Below are 16,785 nucleotides of genomic sequence, written 5' to 3' on the forward strand. Positions count from 1 at the left end.
AATAATTTATAAAATGAATCATTAACATTCTGAAGCCTCAATTGAAGTAAACAAAATTCTCTTTTATACTGGGACTATATAATATATGCTAATATATAAACATATATTTCGTGCGCAACATATGCACTAAATCAAAGCTGATTTTTTTCTTTTTTAAAAAACTGAGTTTAAAGGAACTTTTCTTTATCTTAAAACTTTTAGGTAGTATATGAACAAATTGTTAGTTATTAAACGCAATTATAATAAAATCAAATATTAAATTTAATGCAAAACGCATTATTAAAATTTGTAAAATGCTAAAGTTTTATATTATAAAACATATCTTATAGATTATTATTTTCCACTTTAAAATAGAAGCTTAAGTGCTAGAAAAAGTTTTGTCAAAAAAAAAAAAACATATTTTTAAATTTCAATAATGTACACAAAAGTTGCTTTATAAATATTTGAGTTGTTTTTAATTTTAACAAATTCATAAAGCTTATTATGCTAATATAATAAATGAATGAATAATTGAAATATTTTAATACAAGTAGTAATAACCATTATTTTATTCGCGAAAAATATTTAAATAAAACAATACTTCAATATTTAAGCTTGAAATTAAAAAACTTTAATTTCAAATGATACCGCAACTCACTTTTAAAACTATGATGAAACTATAATTTCAAAGGTTATTTACAAATTAAGTTCAAAACAAGAAAACAAATTAATAACATATTTCATACCTTACAAGTAATTATTACCAGAGTAATTTATAAAACTAAATTTAAAATAATGTTCAAGAATAATTTTAAAAAATTTTATGATGATCACTGAATTGAATCATAATTTTCAGGATTTTTCCTTAATTAAACATGCAAAATTAAAACTTTTCACAATTTTGTAGAGAGGAAAATTTAGTGAAAAGTGTTTAAATTTTGTATAAATACAATGGTTGTATAGTAATAAATAGAATGAAAATATTATTTACAAAAAATAAAAAAAAAAATTTGCTTGAAAAAATTTCAATTTTGCATGTTTTTGATTTTCATCTCTTCAACACAACTTACTGATCATAGCACTTTTGTGGAAAACAATCCGATGGTACTTTTGGGGGTTTATTATCCCCAAAACTTGGAAAAGACATTGGATCATTGTATGCTCCCTGCGAGTTACGTCTTCCTCCAACGGTTAGATCGTCCACGTAGGAGACCAGACAATGCCAAGGTTTTTCAGAAAATTTCTTAGTGTTTTTTTCTTTTTCTGTGCTTTGTTGGTGTTGTAATTTATCTAACTGTGGCTCTTGTTGTCCCGATTCTAATTGTTGTAATTGTTGTTCTTTATTTGTTAATGTTTTAACAATACTGGTTGCGGACGATCCAATTGCACTTTGTTTAGATTTCTTGGGACTTTTGCCTGGACTCTTTTCTGTTGATGAACCGCCAAATTTTTTTGATAGTTCTGTGGTTGTTGAACTGGTTCTTTCTTCAGTTGTTGAACGTTTTTTTAATTTCATCATTTTTTTTAATTCTGATTTTGATAATGGTGGTGGGCTTGGTGATTTTTCTGATTCACCTAAATGGGCCATTTGCTTTTTTAGTAATAATTTTTCGTAACTCGCGGTACTTTTCAACGATAAACTATCTAATTCAACCTCAGCTATAGGTAATGATTTTCGTGGTAAACGTTCACTTTCAATTTTAGTAGTTGGACGATCTTCTTCCGGTACTTCATCAACTCGCTCTATTAAACTACGACGTTTCATTCGATCGAAATTCGTATAAAAATCACTTCTACGACGTAAAAATGGCGATCGATTTTCTATTGGTATAATATTAGTACCACTTATTATTGATGGACTAATTGATGTTATTGTTGTTGTAGCTGTTGTTATTAAGGCATTTGATGGAACTGATGTAGAAGCTGTTGAAATGACAGCTGATATAGGTGCAATCAACATTTCATTAAAGGGAGCTTGCATTTGATCACAGATTTTTCGGATTTCATTCGAAACATTAAAATCTTCATCAATCTTTTTCTGTTTTTCAAGACTACGACGTTTAAGTTTTACGGAGCTACGATTATTTAAAGTAGAATGATCTCTTCGGTGAACTAATGGCATTTCGGATAATGATGATTGTTCTATTAATTGACTTGTACTATTATCACGATTTAATAAATGCGTTATAAAATCTTTATCGCATTCTTCAGCAATTGGCGATGGTTCTGATAAATTCGATAAACGTCGTTCTAGAGAAGTTGTTGACCTTTTTATTTCTTCTAGCTCTTTCTCAAAACTCATAATGATTGTGTCAAAATCGGAATTAGTCACTAATGGTTGAGTATCACCTAGTTCGGGGTCAATATTATTACCATTAGTTGAACCGCATATACTACCTCCTCGTCGTTGTTCTAATTGTTGAATAATTGAATTCGATAGATTTGACAAATTTGACTTAATGCTACATATTGAAGTTTTACGTGTACTGGAAAATATTGAACCACCATCTTTTTTTGAATCTAATATTAAACTATCAGCATCACCAACATCAATAACTGTACTACCGTAACCAACTGTATCACTAAAGTAATTATTACTATTATCAACATCATCTTGCAAAAATTGAAAGAGCTCTTTTTGATCACAATTTAATAGCTCATCACGCAAATTTACTTGATTTAGTAGTTCATCTTGGTCCATTGATAACGTATTCAATGAATTGCCACTGTCAACACGCTTAACTGTTAAATTATTATTGATATTATGTATATTATCATCATCATCATGTCCATTACCATTACCAATAACAACTCCATTAATATTATGTTCAATTGATTTAGATTTTGATGGTATTAAAGACTTTTGACTGGTTCCACTTGATAAAGATAATCTATCTAAGGACTTACGATAGCTTGGTGAACGTGTTAACAATGATTTTTGGTATCTTAAATATTCTTCATTATGATGTTGACTTTGTTCATCATGACGTTCTGAATCAGTTCGCTGCAAAAAGCTATTATGATCACCACCTGGATCAGTGTCAGTTGAATTATATTGACCTAATGTTCTCAGCTCAATAGATTCACTTATAGTCTGCTCATCACGACTATCATTTTGTTGTGTACCAAAACCGGAAGACACTTGATGTAGTAACTTTCTTTCCATTTGAGGAAAAAGTGTATACTCGTTATAAATACCATTTAATTCGGTATATTCGTTTCTAAATTATTAAAAAATTTATTTCATTAAAGTTTTCCATTAAAAAATTACTAAAGCTAATTATGGATACAATATTATGATTAATTTATACATACTGTTTATTATTGTCTTTTAAGTTTGTTTCAACTTGCTCTGAATATTCATCTTCATGTTCTCCTTGGTCCTCAATTGTTTGTAAACTTCCCTTTAACGGTATATCAAACCCAAAATCTGATCCCGACACAGGCCGATTCATTGATTCCTAATTGTTTTTTATTTTTATTATTTTCAATCATTGCATTTATTGTTAGATTTATTAAAATACTGTGTTGTAATTAATGACTCACTTGATAACTCAGCCGATGAAATTGTTTTTCCATATCTTCAACTGGTATTAGAGCTTTTTTAGATGCTGCGACTGCTTGCACTTCTCGAACAATTTTCTCTAATTTTGAATTATATTGATTGTCACTTTTTTCTTTGGTACGTTTGCTTCTTATTAGTGATCTAACACGTTCTATACTACGAGCTAATTTCGATTCTTCACCAACTTCCTATTATTTTTGTGAATTAAAAAAACATATAGTTGGACGAAACATTTGTTTTATAAAATAAAAAAAGGGAAAAATAAATAAAAAATAGTAATTAGTTTAAGAGTTTAAAATAGTTTCTTATTTAAAATTAAATTTTTTTTGGGTTTCAATAAATATTTATTAGTGGAAAGCTTCTGTAGCATAAGGATAATTTCACATAAAAGCATTATCATTCAGGATATAATTCTGCTTTAATATTACTTGGGTCTTTTTCAATCAATACGTATCAACGATTCTACATCTAATTGGAGAAAAGAAAATCTATTTAAGGTATTTTTTAGTATAAATGTAACAAAAGGGGGAATCAATTCTTATGTACTGTTTTATTAGTGTAATTGTAAAATAATTGCTGATCTCGTCATGTTTTTAAATTTGCTGTTATGATGTCCCTAAGTAAGTTTGTTTTATAACACATCCGTTACACACTTTACATTACTTAAAATTTGTAAAATTAAAAAACTAATTTTAATAAAACGTTATTTAATAAATATCGTTAGTTTGTAATTAGAAATCTTTACAGAGATTTAAATTAAAAATGTACATTCCATCTTACAAAATTTTAAAACTAAAATCTCGTATTGGGAATAATTTAAGAACACTGTGGTACTGTATTTAGTGCCGTAAATTAACTTAAAAATATTGTATATCCCGTGTTTGATTTTCAATTTGATATGTACATCGAATTATTTACAATTGTATTATTTTAATATTATTTTATCTTTTAAAATCTTAGATTTTTGCTGTGTTCATGAAATCGTATTTTATAGTGTTATATTTTATGTTATATCAATGGTTTGATTTTAATAGTGTATCAACAATCGTAAAATGTACAGTACATTATCTACATATTTCATCAGTTATATATTATGTATATATTACATATATATATATATATATATATATATATACAGTCAACCTACATAGTGGTAGATAAAATATTTTATTATTAAGACTAAAAAATACTTTATAAAAATTGTTAAATCCATTTTTTATTCTAAATTTAATTTTGGAAACCGAAAAATAAAAAAAAATCTTTGCTATTTTTAATATTTTTTGAGAATAATTTTAATTTAACTTTTATGTGAACTACGAGGATTGGGTGTCTTTTTACTTTTACTATGTTATTTTTTTTCCTATTTAAATTTGATGTTCATCAAATTAATTTTAATTTTTCATACTATAAAATAAATACAAATTCTACAACAAAAAAACACAATTTTCTTTGATTAACACAATTCTAAGACATGGAAAAAAAACATTAAAAAATCAATTATTTAGCAATATTTGATTATATAATAGTTTAAAGTTGTAACACAATTCTTACTTTTTCTTATTTATTTATTTATTGACTCTGTTATATGAACTAACGAAGTGAAATAAATATGCACATTTTGGTGTTTGGTTTTGACAGTTTAATTTTTTATTTCACATTTAAGCGCAGCCCGGACAATACTTCCAAATTATTAATGTTTCAACAAATATTGATAACTAAGAGTGAGTTCAATGAGTACTTAATTATTAATTATTATCACGAATCAGTCAATTGATAACCAAGATCATAGCAATTTTGCGCCTTTAAATTAACATTAATTTGAACTTTTAAAACTATAGAAGCATGTGATTCGTGATATTTTTATTGAAATGGGCTACCGGAAAGATAGTCTTAGCCAATATTTACATCCGATCATGTTTAAAATATAATCGGTGACTCTTAATTTGTCGGTTGAAATAAAGTGGTTATTAGTAAAAAAATTCTAACATAATCAAAAATTATTTGTTGATGTAAATGTAATTATAAATCTTTCACGATAAATTTAAATATGTTTTTTTTTTAACAATATTAAAAAAATGTATGAATTTCTTTTACAACTTTAAATTAGCATAAATTTTTCTTACAAACATTATTAATTTGAAATTAAAGCTTTAACACAGAACATAACTGTACATTTACTAGCGCTATAAAGGGAGCATTACTATTTATATACATATTTTATTTGTTCTACTACAATAAATATTAATTTTACATCTATTTTTTCTGGTTTTGATAGGTTTGTTTTTTGTACAAAGCAAATTATTTAATAAGAAAAAAAAATTTTTTTATATATAATATTAATTTTTTTTTCTTACATGGTATTTTTCATATAGAATTACCTTTTTCTTGTAACTCTGAACGCATATAAAATGGACGAATTAATACAAAGAGACACACACACAAAAAAACAAGTAAAATATTTTTTTTTTATATTTTTGTTTGTATATATAAAAATGTTCAAAAGTGCAATTATTTTGGCGGGCACCACCAAAATCAAAATGTGAGTACAAAAAAAATTTATTAAATTATGATTTATATTTTGTTGATGGTGAATATTTGAAATTTATTTGTGAAATTTTATTTGTAAAGGAAAAACCTATAAGATTAATCACCACTGTAATAAAGAACTCATCTCCTTATTCTGTATTTACAAAAAATTATTCTAAAATTTGCCAATATTTTTCAATTGGTTAAACACTTTAGGAATATTTCAGTTCCGGTGATTAACCTTAATAGGTCTAAGAAAATTTAATTGTAGTGAGGTGTATTTTGGAGTAAATTGATGTGTGATTAGAAAACAATGATTTAAGTGATTGGGTTAAATTATAATTAATAAAATTTCGTATAATTTTAGAAGTTTTTTGTTACACGAGTTTTGTTAAATATAACAATAACAAAAAATAAAATACATAATAATAATAATAATAAATGTAGTTTCAGACAGAAAGTTTTATGTAATATATAAAGCTCAAGAATACATCTTTTGCATTTAGTGTAATTAATTATGGTAAAGAATAAATTATTTTAACTAAAATCAATTAATATTAGTACATAAGATTTTTGTTCTTTTTTTTTTTTGTTTTCAGATGGTCTCAACATGTGTAATACATAATAATGTAATTTATTTCTGCTTATGTGTTTAGTAACAGGAAAATCAAAATAAGGTGTTTTCATTTAAATATTCATCATGATCTTGTTAACGATGGTCAATTATTAAAAAAAAATTAAGCTTCCTTTTAATTCTTTAACCATTTATGTATTTAGAAAATAAAAAATTTAGTAATAAATGTATTGGAATTTTTTGTATTTTTTTTTTGTATGCTAATTTTATTTTGAAAGTTTTTGAGAATATTGTAAAGCGTAGTGCATTCAATGCTAACATTCTTTTAAAAAAATCTAAATTAAAAAATTTTATTCATTTTTTATTTGAGAAAAATTTAATTAGCTATTTTAATATTTTAATAAAAAGCGACACACCTAGAAGTTTTAACAATAAATATTAATATAGAAATTGTCTTTACATATTTGTTTATTATTTTTTTTATTTTTTTCGAATAAATTTAGAAATGCAAATTTATTATTCAAATTTACATATATTTTAAGAAAACTCAAAGAACATTTTCATTTTTATGTTCAATTATTTGCAAATAATAGGTGTTAACATATTTAGAAATAATAATCTGTCACTCTAAATAGAAATACTATTCAATTTATTTTTATTGACTAAAGATATTAACTAAATTAAAAACAATTTATATCATCTAAAGAATATTATTTATTATTTTTTAAAGATATTGTCAAATTTTTATTCTTCCTTTCTGAAAAATTATTCAGAACGAATTATTCTTTATACTTGAACATAAAAATTTGCATTTATAAATTAATTCAATTTGTTTTAAATTAGCGCTGAAAGCATGTTTATTTATTATTTTATTAATTTCTAAAATTTTCATTTTTAAAATTAATTCAATGCTAAATTATTAAATAGAAAAATATTTGTATTAAAAATCTAATTTATATATTTTTCCTAAATGAAAAGCAGTTAAAAAAAAACATTTGAAAAAGAAAAATGTTTAAAAAAAACTTTCAAAAATCAAAATACATTTAAAATTTTATTTTTTTAACAAAATTATTTCTTTGGAACTTAGACAAAACCAAAAAGATACATTGAATATAAACAGAAATTAATGTGCGTACACTTATTAAAAATGCGATTTTGTAAAGAAATTTCAAACAAAGTGGAATATTTTTAAAATAACAGGATTGATCAAAGTATTTTCACGAATTTATTTTAATTTTGTTTCAATATTCTTTTCAATTTTAAAAGACTATTGTCTAATTCAGTTTTTAAATATATAGTTTTTAAATTTTGCTTAAATACTGTAATTGAAGAACGAAAAGAAAAAAAATAATTCAGATAAGAAAAATTCATAATTTTTTATGTTCAGACTTTACCTTCAGAGACCTTTAACTATAGCAAAAACAAAAATCAAGAGATCCCCGGTTTTGAAAACATATTTTATAAACAAATCTCAAAAAACTTCGTATCATGTCCAATAGTATGAATTCAGTTTTAAAACATTTAAAATAGAAGTTAAAATTGGTAAAAAATAAGCAATTTAAAAAGAAATATGCCCCAAAACAACATCCGTTTCAGAAACACAAAATTTATAATTTTGACACAATCCGGTTACCTTTTTATCACATAATGTGTAATTGTTTAAACAAATAAGATCTTTAAAAAACCAATACATAAATATTAAATTTGTTTCAAAAATGTACACACATACAACAATTTAGATTAACATTATGCTAATTATATTGTTCTATAGCAATTTAAAATAAATTTTACAATAATAATCTTCTTTAAAGGCAAATTTTTGCTCTTATAAATATTTATTTTATTCTTTTACTTTAACAATACAATCAGAATAATGATAAATCTAATGCAAAAAAAAATATTAGAACATATAAGGAAGCATTTATGAAATTTTTTTTGCCTTTTTTATCTTTTATATTAATTTATTTAATTTTTTATGACAAAATGGAGAAGAAACATTCAATTTTTTTTATATTTGAATGAAAAGTAGTAATAGTAGGAAAAGATAGTATGATTTTTTCTTTTTATAATGAATGATAAATTAAGAAATTTAAAAAGAAAAACTTCTTATCCATCAAAGATTCTAAATAATATTCTTTATTTTCAGTCAACTTAAGTAAGTATTATTCACCTCCTTTTTTGATTTTAATTCTTCTGAATTAAAACTATTGAGCAATAAGGCCAAGAACAAATTTAAAACCATAAAATTTCCCATAACTAAAGTTGGAAGAAATATTGCAAAGCATGATGATGCACCATTCTAAAATTAAAAAAAATTATATAGCATGAATTAATGTTTTTATAATAATATTAAAAGCCTATTTAAAAACCAATATTATTTTATAAAATAATTTCAAATAATTTTGTACATTTTCTAATTTTGTACAGAAACTTAGCATATTCAACATAATGTAAATATACTAGTAAATATTTTAAACAATATTTGAGTATTAACTTCAAAATAACTTCAGTTAAAAATATTTTCAAAATACTATTAAAAAATTAAAATTCCTTACCTTTTCTTCAGCTCTCATGCAATCCCATAATGGTTCAATCCATTCACCACACAATATTCGAAATATCATCATGAATGAGTGAAAAAAATCGTTAAAATTCCATCTGATGTATAGGTGAAAAATTAGAAATAGAAAAACTTTAGAAATTAAGTTTAAGAAATAAAAATTAAAAATCACCTAATAAAAAAAATTAAAGAAAAAATAAAAAAAAAATAAAATTAATTGACTTCGTTAATCCAAAAATTTGTAGCAATTTACAACCTAATTTTTTATTTATACCCTTCAAAAAAGTTTAATAAACTTATATTTTAAATATATTTTTCGAAATTACAATTTATATGTAGTTGGAATTATTTGTGTTTATACAAAATTTATGAATATATGTACACTAAGTTTTAAGCTAATCAATCTAACTAATATTATTAAATATATAAAATTTTCAAAGTTGTTACACAAACAAATTTTCGGAAGTTTGGTTTTCCGATTTTTTTTCTGTTTAACTTTTAATCATTAAAATAATTAAAAAAAAACTAAAAATTTTAATGAAATTTAAATAATGATTATATATTTAAAATAATTATTTATGTATGTAAATGAAAAAAATTATTATATAAATATATATGTTATATGCATGTATATAAGAAATATAATTCAATTTGTATCAGTTAAATTACAAAAAATTTTCTACTTTTTCAATAGAGCTGTTGGGACACAAATTATATTTTAAAGAACAACTAAGCAGTTTTCTAAATTTTAAGTTTAAATTTTAATTATAATTTATTTTTTGTTTTTCACTTTTTAATTCAAAGCAAAAACTTGGAATTTATGTACATAAATGTATAAATCGTTATATATTTTGTAAATTTTGTTCAAGTTTTGTAGGTGTATTCAATTTAACTGATTCATGTACATATTGGTGAGCTATGTCTCCAGTTGAAAAGGGAGAATAACCTTTGTTGAAATTAAAAAACATCGTTTTCTATTGAATTTCTAATAAAAATATTGAATACGAAATTTTATAACCAATGTTTTAAATTTTGTACATAAGAAAATTCAACTAAAATCTTAATAGACTATAGGTACAGTAATAAAAAATTTAAGTTTCATTTCGAATGTTCAATGAATTCAAATGCTCAATGCTTATATGCCATATACTATATACATGCATAAATAATGTACATAAAATAATGGAAACCTCATAAATGTGAAAAAAAAAAATCTACTTTAAAAGTAAATATATTTTTGCTAATTTAATGATTTTTAATTAAACTTTTTTTTTGTTCAAATTAATTTATCAAAAATTTATTAATTTAATAAAGTCTAAATTTATAATAATGTACATATGTATGTATTTTGATTACTATGTGTTTATGCTAAAGAAAAGTTATTTTACCTACCTTTAAAATACACTATTCAAAATTTTATTTTGGGGTTCTTGAGGAACAATATATTTGAAAAGTTTATACTTTTGCAAACTAATCTTTTAAGTATGAAATTGCGTAAATTAAATTTAATTTACAATATATTTGAAATTGCAAGCAACATAATGGAAAATCTAAGCTAGTGGTTTAAGCTTTTTCCGCAGGTTTAAAAATAATACTATATGTATATATATTTTCATATTTTTAGAGGTGTTAAGAAAAGTGTTATGAAAAAAAAAAACAAATTTTATTTTTGCTATTTTGGAATCTGGAGTCAAAGTTTTTAATTAACAATATTTTCATTGCTTAACGAAAATTTGAAGTTAAACTAGAAGAGATAAATTGAGTTCACATGAATTTTTAAATTATAAAAGATAAATTGTATCCCTAATCAGTATGATATATTTTTCTGAAGCCGACTATATTTAAGCAGTTTTGTAAAGAAACGTTAAGCGCTAACAAACAACATATATATGCAAAAAGCTGATAAGAAAAATATATAGAATTATGATTTGTGCAATGAATTACAGAATTTTATTATCATACAATGCAACCTTTCGGGTATTTTGAAAACAGAACTTTGTAATTTACAAAAGACTGTTGGTCAACTAATTAGGGTACTCACTAATATATTATAATTGCGAACTAATATTCTACTTCAGTAATATGATTTGCACTTTAAATTTGGTACCTTTACATAGCATATTTGTACATATAGTTTATAAATTTTTGAAAACTTTAAATTTCAATTAGCAGTTTCGTTATTTGAATATTTTAAATATGATTTAAAAAGTACCAAAATAACTTAAGCTTTTTTATTTTACCATTAATTTATCCTAGTCTAATTAAACTTTTTATTTTAAATTCCCTTCTTATTGCTGTTTTATTGAACTTTTATTTTTCTTTTTTTTTTCTATTTTCATTTCTGATTAAAAAATACTCACCTTGGCACTGGATCTGGATCAAATTTATCTGGCGTATAATCTTTTGAAAATAATTGCATACCAATAACAGCAAATATATAAATAACAATTACTAAAATTAATGTTAAGTTTCCAAGGGCACCTATTGTTGATATAATAATGCTTAATAATACTTTCATAGTTGTCCATGATTGCGCTAATTTTAATACACGCAGCTGCGGAATAATATTGAAATACCAACAATAAATGATTTTATGATTTCTTTTTTTTCATAATAATTAATTATTATTAAAATATATATATTTTTTTTGAATATTAATTTTCTGCCTTTTTTTTTTGGTGTTTTAAATAATAAAGATATATTTTTAATAATAATTACCAAACGCAATCCTCTTAGAACACTTAAACCATCAACTAATTCAAATATTATATCTAATAAACTAGCTGAAACAATAATTAAATCAAAAATATTCCAACCACATAGAAAAAAATCTTTTGATAACGCCATTAATTTAACAATACATTCAAATGTAAATATTGATGTAAAAACCTGTTAAAATTAAAAAAAGAAATTATTTTTATTTCATATAATTAATTAAAATATTTAAAAAAAAAATCACAGCTCAATAATCATGTACATACAAATAAAAATGTCTTCGAAATTTTATCTAATTTATTTTGAAAGACAATGAAATGGATAATCTTAATATTTTTTCAAGTTGCTTTAAAATGCTACAACAATTTTTTTTTGCTAACTTAAATCATTATATAACTTCAAATACTAGGAAGCTTAAAAAAGGAACTTTTAATTGAAACAGCAAAGTTGTGGCAATAATTTCAATGACATTAAATTCAAAAAAGATAGTTTTTACAATTACAATTACATATACATAGATAGATTACGACATATTATTCAAAATTTACATTAAAGTAAACTACATTTATGTAAACTATTCTTTGGGATCATTATAAATTTTATAAAAATAAGAGAAAAGTTAAAGAAATCACAGCTTTTGGTATTGATTTTTTGTCAAGTTCCTTTTAATCAAAGAAAAAATTGTATTTTCAAAGTGAAGCATCTGCGGCACAAACTACTAAGCAATTGTTTCCTTCAACGAACTAAATTTGTATAGTGTAACATTATGTAATAGTCTTTAACAATCATTATTTTCAATTTAAAAAATACAAGGGTCGTTAAAATAAAAAACTAATTTATACCTCAAAAACATATGTATGTACATGAATAATTGTATATCCATACGTATGTATACATTAATAACTCATATTATGTCAGGCATAATTTACATTTTTGAGCAAAATGTGTAATGTATGCCTTAAATACATTTGTTATTTATTATATTAAATATTAATAGTATTATATCAATACAACATCAAAGTTCTTTAAATTATTGTGAAACATTATAAATTATATTTCATATGGCTTCATATTAAAAATTATATTGCTTCCACTTACTTTATTTCCTATATCTAAAGCTTGTCGAAAACTCTCACTCATTCCATGATGCTCCATTGCGAGAAACATCGTATTTAGTACTATGCATAATGTAATAGCTAATTCAAATAGAGGATCTTTAACAATCTAAAATAAAAATGGAAATTAAAATAATTTTTATTTAATATTAAAATTTACTAATTTTAAATTTATTAATCAAAATTAATTTTATGTGTAACAATTTTAATAAGACAAGTTAATTAGGTAACTGTTATTCTAGTGATTTACCTTATATAAACAATTTTGAAACTGCAACCATCCTTCATAGTCAACACAACAATGAACACATCTATCACAATTTCGATCTGGAAGATCATCTTTGATTTACAAGTTTATGTTTGTTTTTTGTTGGAAAAATTAAAAAATGAAATAGAAAATTTTTTGTTATATAATGTTGTACAATAAAGTAATTTTTATTTATTTAACTACTATACAATAGTGTGTGCTAATTTATAATAAATATAGAATACAATGTAGAATTCAAAAAATAAAATAAGAGGAAACAAATAATTGCGATTATAGAAAATTACAAATAAAATTTATATATTGTTTTTTTTTATCGAATTTTTTATTAATTTGATAAAATTCTTTAATTTTTACATTTAGCTTCATATTTTCTAATTAAAAATGGAATTCACTCAAATTTTACTGTTGTTTAGTTGTTGGTTGAAAATAAAATAAAAGTTTTAGTAGCTATAGGTTGTACATTTTGAAAAGATTATTGTTAATTTTAAAATTTAATGTTCATTTCAAAATTTTAGAAAATAGTTTTTTTTGTTAACTCTTGTTAATTTGTAAATTTTATTGTTGGTGCTTAAGTTGGTTCTTAAAATTCTGGATTGCCATTAAGTTAGTTGTTAAAATCCTGGATTCTAAAATCAAAAGTTTGAAAGGACTGAGTAAATTTTACTCAATGAAGGCATTGATGCATTGGTTAAATTCGTTTGTGGCAAAAAAGACCAAAAAAGTGCGATATCTGCCACTGTGTGAGTAATATTTACTCATAGTTTATATTAATGTAAAAAAAAAAATAAAAAGTTGGATATTGGGGATAAGAAAGGCGATACGGGGCTATAGTTTTGCCAGAATGATTTACTATTATCATGCTTTAATAATTGGCATTTTTATGACAACTTTATGATGTGTGAGTAGAATTTACTCACAGTTGACAAAGTAAGAGTACTGAAACGGTTTGACAATCCATGGTTTTAATTAAAATAATGTTTTTAATAATTTTCATAAATAAATAAAATACAAAAATCTTCGCATCTTAAAATTAAGTTATGTAATTGTAAATTTTATTTGTAAAGTTAAAAAAAATTTTAACCAAATTTAATGTTTTTACAGATATTAGCTTAAAATTTCAAAATTATAACAATTGAAGTATAAATAAAGCCACTGAACTAAACTCTTTAATTACTTTTTTATAATTCTTATTTTATTCAGTTAATAAATAAAACATTAAAAATAGTTAAAAATTTTTTGTGAATTTACTATAATGCAAATTTAGTTATTATTAAAAAATCTAATTAAGAAAATTTAAATAATAATAATTTCTATAAAAATCATGCCATTAAAATTTGTTAAAATGTTAAAAATAAAAAAAATTGTATTGTAACACTTTTAAAGTGAATGTCTTGCAACAATATTTTGTTTTCATAAAAAGGGTTAGTTTTTAAGATCTGAAACCCACAATAAGTACATAAAAACTAAAAGTGCTGTAGTAGAAAACGTATAATCTCTTAGAAATGTTTCACAGATATTTGAGGATTTCTTAGTAAATTTGATAGATTTGATGATTTCTACATATGTAATTAACGAAAGTTCTTGAGGATTTCAAATGTTCTTGGTATTTTTTTCTAGGACATTATTTCTAGGATATAAAGATGTAATCACACCAAAAATTTTAATTATAATTCTGAATTTTAATAACTTTTTCAAAAAATGTGTTCAAAAGAATTAAATTTTTCAAATAGAAATTGTGCTTAGCAAATTCAATTTATAACTCGTGCACAATATAATTTTAAAATTGGGAAATACAAAAAATAAAAATAAAATTGAAAAGGAATTGAAAAATTACTATGCTCATACCAATCAAATAATACATTTATGTTTAAAAAGAACAGTTATAGATACAAAACTCTACATTTTTGTATGATTTTTCTTTTAATTATAATCTAGCAACCAAAATATAGAAATAAGTGTGAATAAAATTTGTAAATATCAAGTCAATGAAATTAGTTAAAAACAATCCACTACGAAGGTAAGTGTAAAATTTATTAACAAGCGGGACTGATCATCAGATTTTTTTTTGAACAATACTTTTTTCAATAATTAAATATAAATTAAATGAGTTCTTGCATTAATTTATGCAAGTATTTAAAGTTACACTAAAGTAATTGTGCGCTATTTAGGAAATAACATTATATTTTTTTTGCGTTTCTGTTCTTCAAATATTATACTTATACAAAATATATTCTACTTTTGGTAGCCGAAATATAATTAAAATGAAAATTTAAAAAAATTTGTATTTTAAAATTGTTTTAAAAATTATCTTATGGTTGTTAACTAGATATTTGTTGTTAAGTATGTTAGTAAGTGTAAGATTTTCTAAATTAGTTCTAAATTTATAGGCTTTGAACTAAAGAAAAGTTCAACGAAAATTAAAAAAAAATTAATAATATTTTCTACCAAAATAATTTTTTTTAAAAAGAATCAACACTAACCCACACTGTCTTGGTTCGCTGACGGTGGTAAGAATTAAAATAATGAAAACAAATTAGAAATAAAATAACAAAGATATTTTGATGGAGGGGATTATTAAAATATAGCTATATAATTTTCTCTGACAATTTTAATAATTATTTATTATAGAAAAGATATTTTATATTATTTAGAAAAAATTAAATAAACAAAAATTAATTTTAAAATGAAATTAATTCATGTTATTAAAAGATGAAATTTTATTTCGGAGCTTTTAAAATTTCTTACCAATTACAACTATTTCATTTGGATACTCCTGATGTAGAGCATAAATATTATGTTTTTTTAATCTAGCAATATTTCCATTGCATTTAATTAAACGTACTTCTCTAGGGGAAAGAGCCAATGTAACCGGCATAACTTGGGTCAGCTGATCACGTTGTAACTAAAATAATTTTTAAGAAAATTATTTTGAAAAATACTATTTAAAAAAGATTTAAAACAAATAAATAAACCTCCGCGCTAGATGCTGTAACTAATTCCAGGCCAGTTAGTTCTTGATCTTCGTGATCATCAACAACTCCTGAATCGTCCAACGATGACTCTCTTCCGACACCTCCACCTTCGCTAGCATTTGAACTCGCTTGTCTACTTGATGGCAGTAATTGTCCTCTGTAGCCTTTTTTTTTTGTAAGAATGCATTGTATTGAAAATAAGGAAAATAGAACGTTTGTAATAATGAAAAACGGTTTAGCATAAGTTTAATATTTGTTTGATTCATACTTTGTTACTATTTTTGTTTAATAATTATAATATACCTGGATACAGAGTATTTGGATCTTGTGGCTGTGATTGAGCATGATTATCATTAAATGATATACCCCTAGTGCGATGTACTATTGCTAAATCTTGCGGTCGTTCACCTGTGCTACTATGTCTTGGACTTGGGCTAGGACTTGGTGTCACCGAATGATTTTTTTTATCCTAAATTTTATGTGAATATTAAAATAAAATATTTTTATAAAA

The 16,785-nt window shown here is 23.1% G+C and overlaps 1 protein-coding gene across 11 annotated transcripts in view; it reads right to left on the bottom strand.

Moving 5' to 3' along the window:
* LOC129607313 (sodium channel protein 60E) overlaps positions 1–16,785 on the bottom strand; it is a 184,128-nt gene that overhangs the window by 23,878 nt on the left and 143,465 nt on the right. For 3 of the 11 annotated variants that reach the window (XM_055518221.1, XM_055518225.1, XM_055518220.1), the window contains exons 11-24: positions 16,578–16,743; positions 16,275–16,438; positions 16,048–16,204; positions 15,783–15,800; positions 13,285–13,373; positions 13,018–13,143; positions 11,923–12,093; positions 11,565–11,758; positions 9,200–9,302; positions 8,815–8,943; positions 5,923–5,937; positions 3,526–3,732; positions 3,295–3,440; positions 1,050–3,200 (exon numbers count right to left, since the gene is read on the bottom strand). In XM_055518221.1, coding sequence (XP_055374196.1) covers positions 1,050–3,200; positions 3,295–3,440; positions 3,526–3,732; positions 5,923–5,937; positions 8,815–8,943; positions 9,200–9,302; positions 11,565–11,758; positions 11,923–12,093; positions 13,018–13,143; positions 13,285–13,373; positions 15,783–15,800; positions 16,048–16,204; positions 16,275–16,438; positions 16,578–16,743 — 3,836 coding nt within the window. The remainder of the gene's footprint in view (positions 1–1,049; positions 3,201–3,294; positions 3,441–3,525; positions 3,733–5,922; positions 5,938–8,814; positions 8,944–9,199; positions 9,303–11,564; positions 11,759–11,922; positions 12,094–13,017; positions 13,144–13,284; positions 13,374–15,782; positions 15,801–16,047; positions 16,205–16,274; positions 16,439–16,577; positions 16,744–16,785) is intronic. The other 8 variants (XM_055518231.1, XM_055518223.1, XM_055518229.1 and 5 more) reach the window with 6 other exon arrangements.

This window comes from Condylostylus longicornis, unplaced genomic scaffold, assembly GCF_029603195.1.
Source record: "Condylostylus longicornis isolate FDR11 unplaced genomic scaffold, ASM2960319v2 ptg000027l, whole genome shotgun sequence".
NCBI lineage: Eukaryota > Metazoa > Arthropoda > Insecta > Diptera > Dolichopodidae > Condylostylus > Condylostylus longicornis.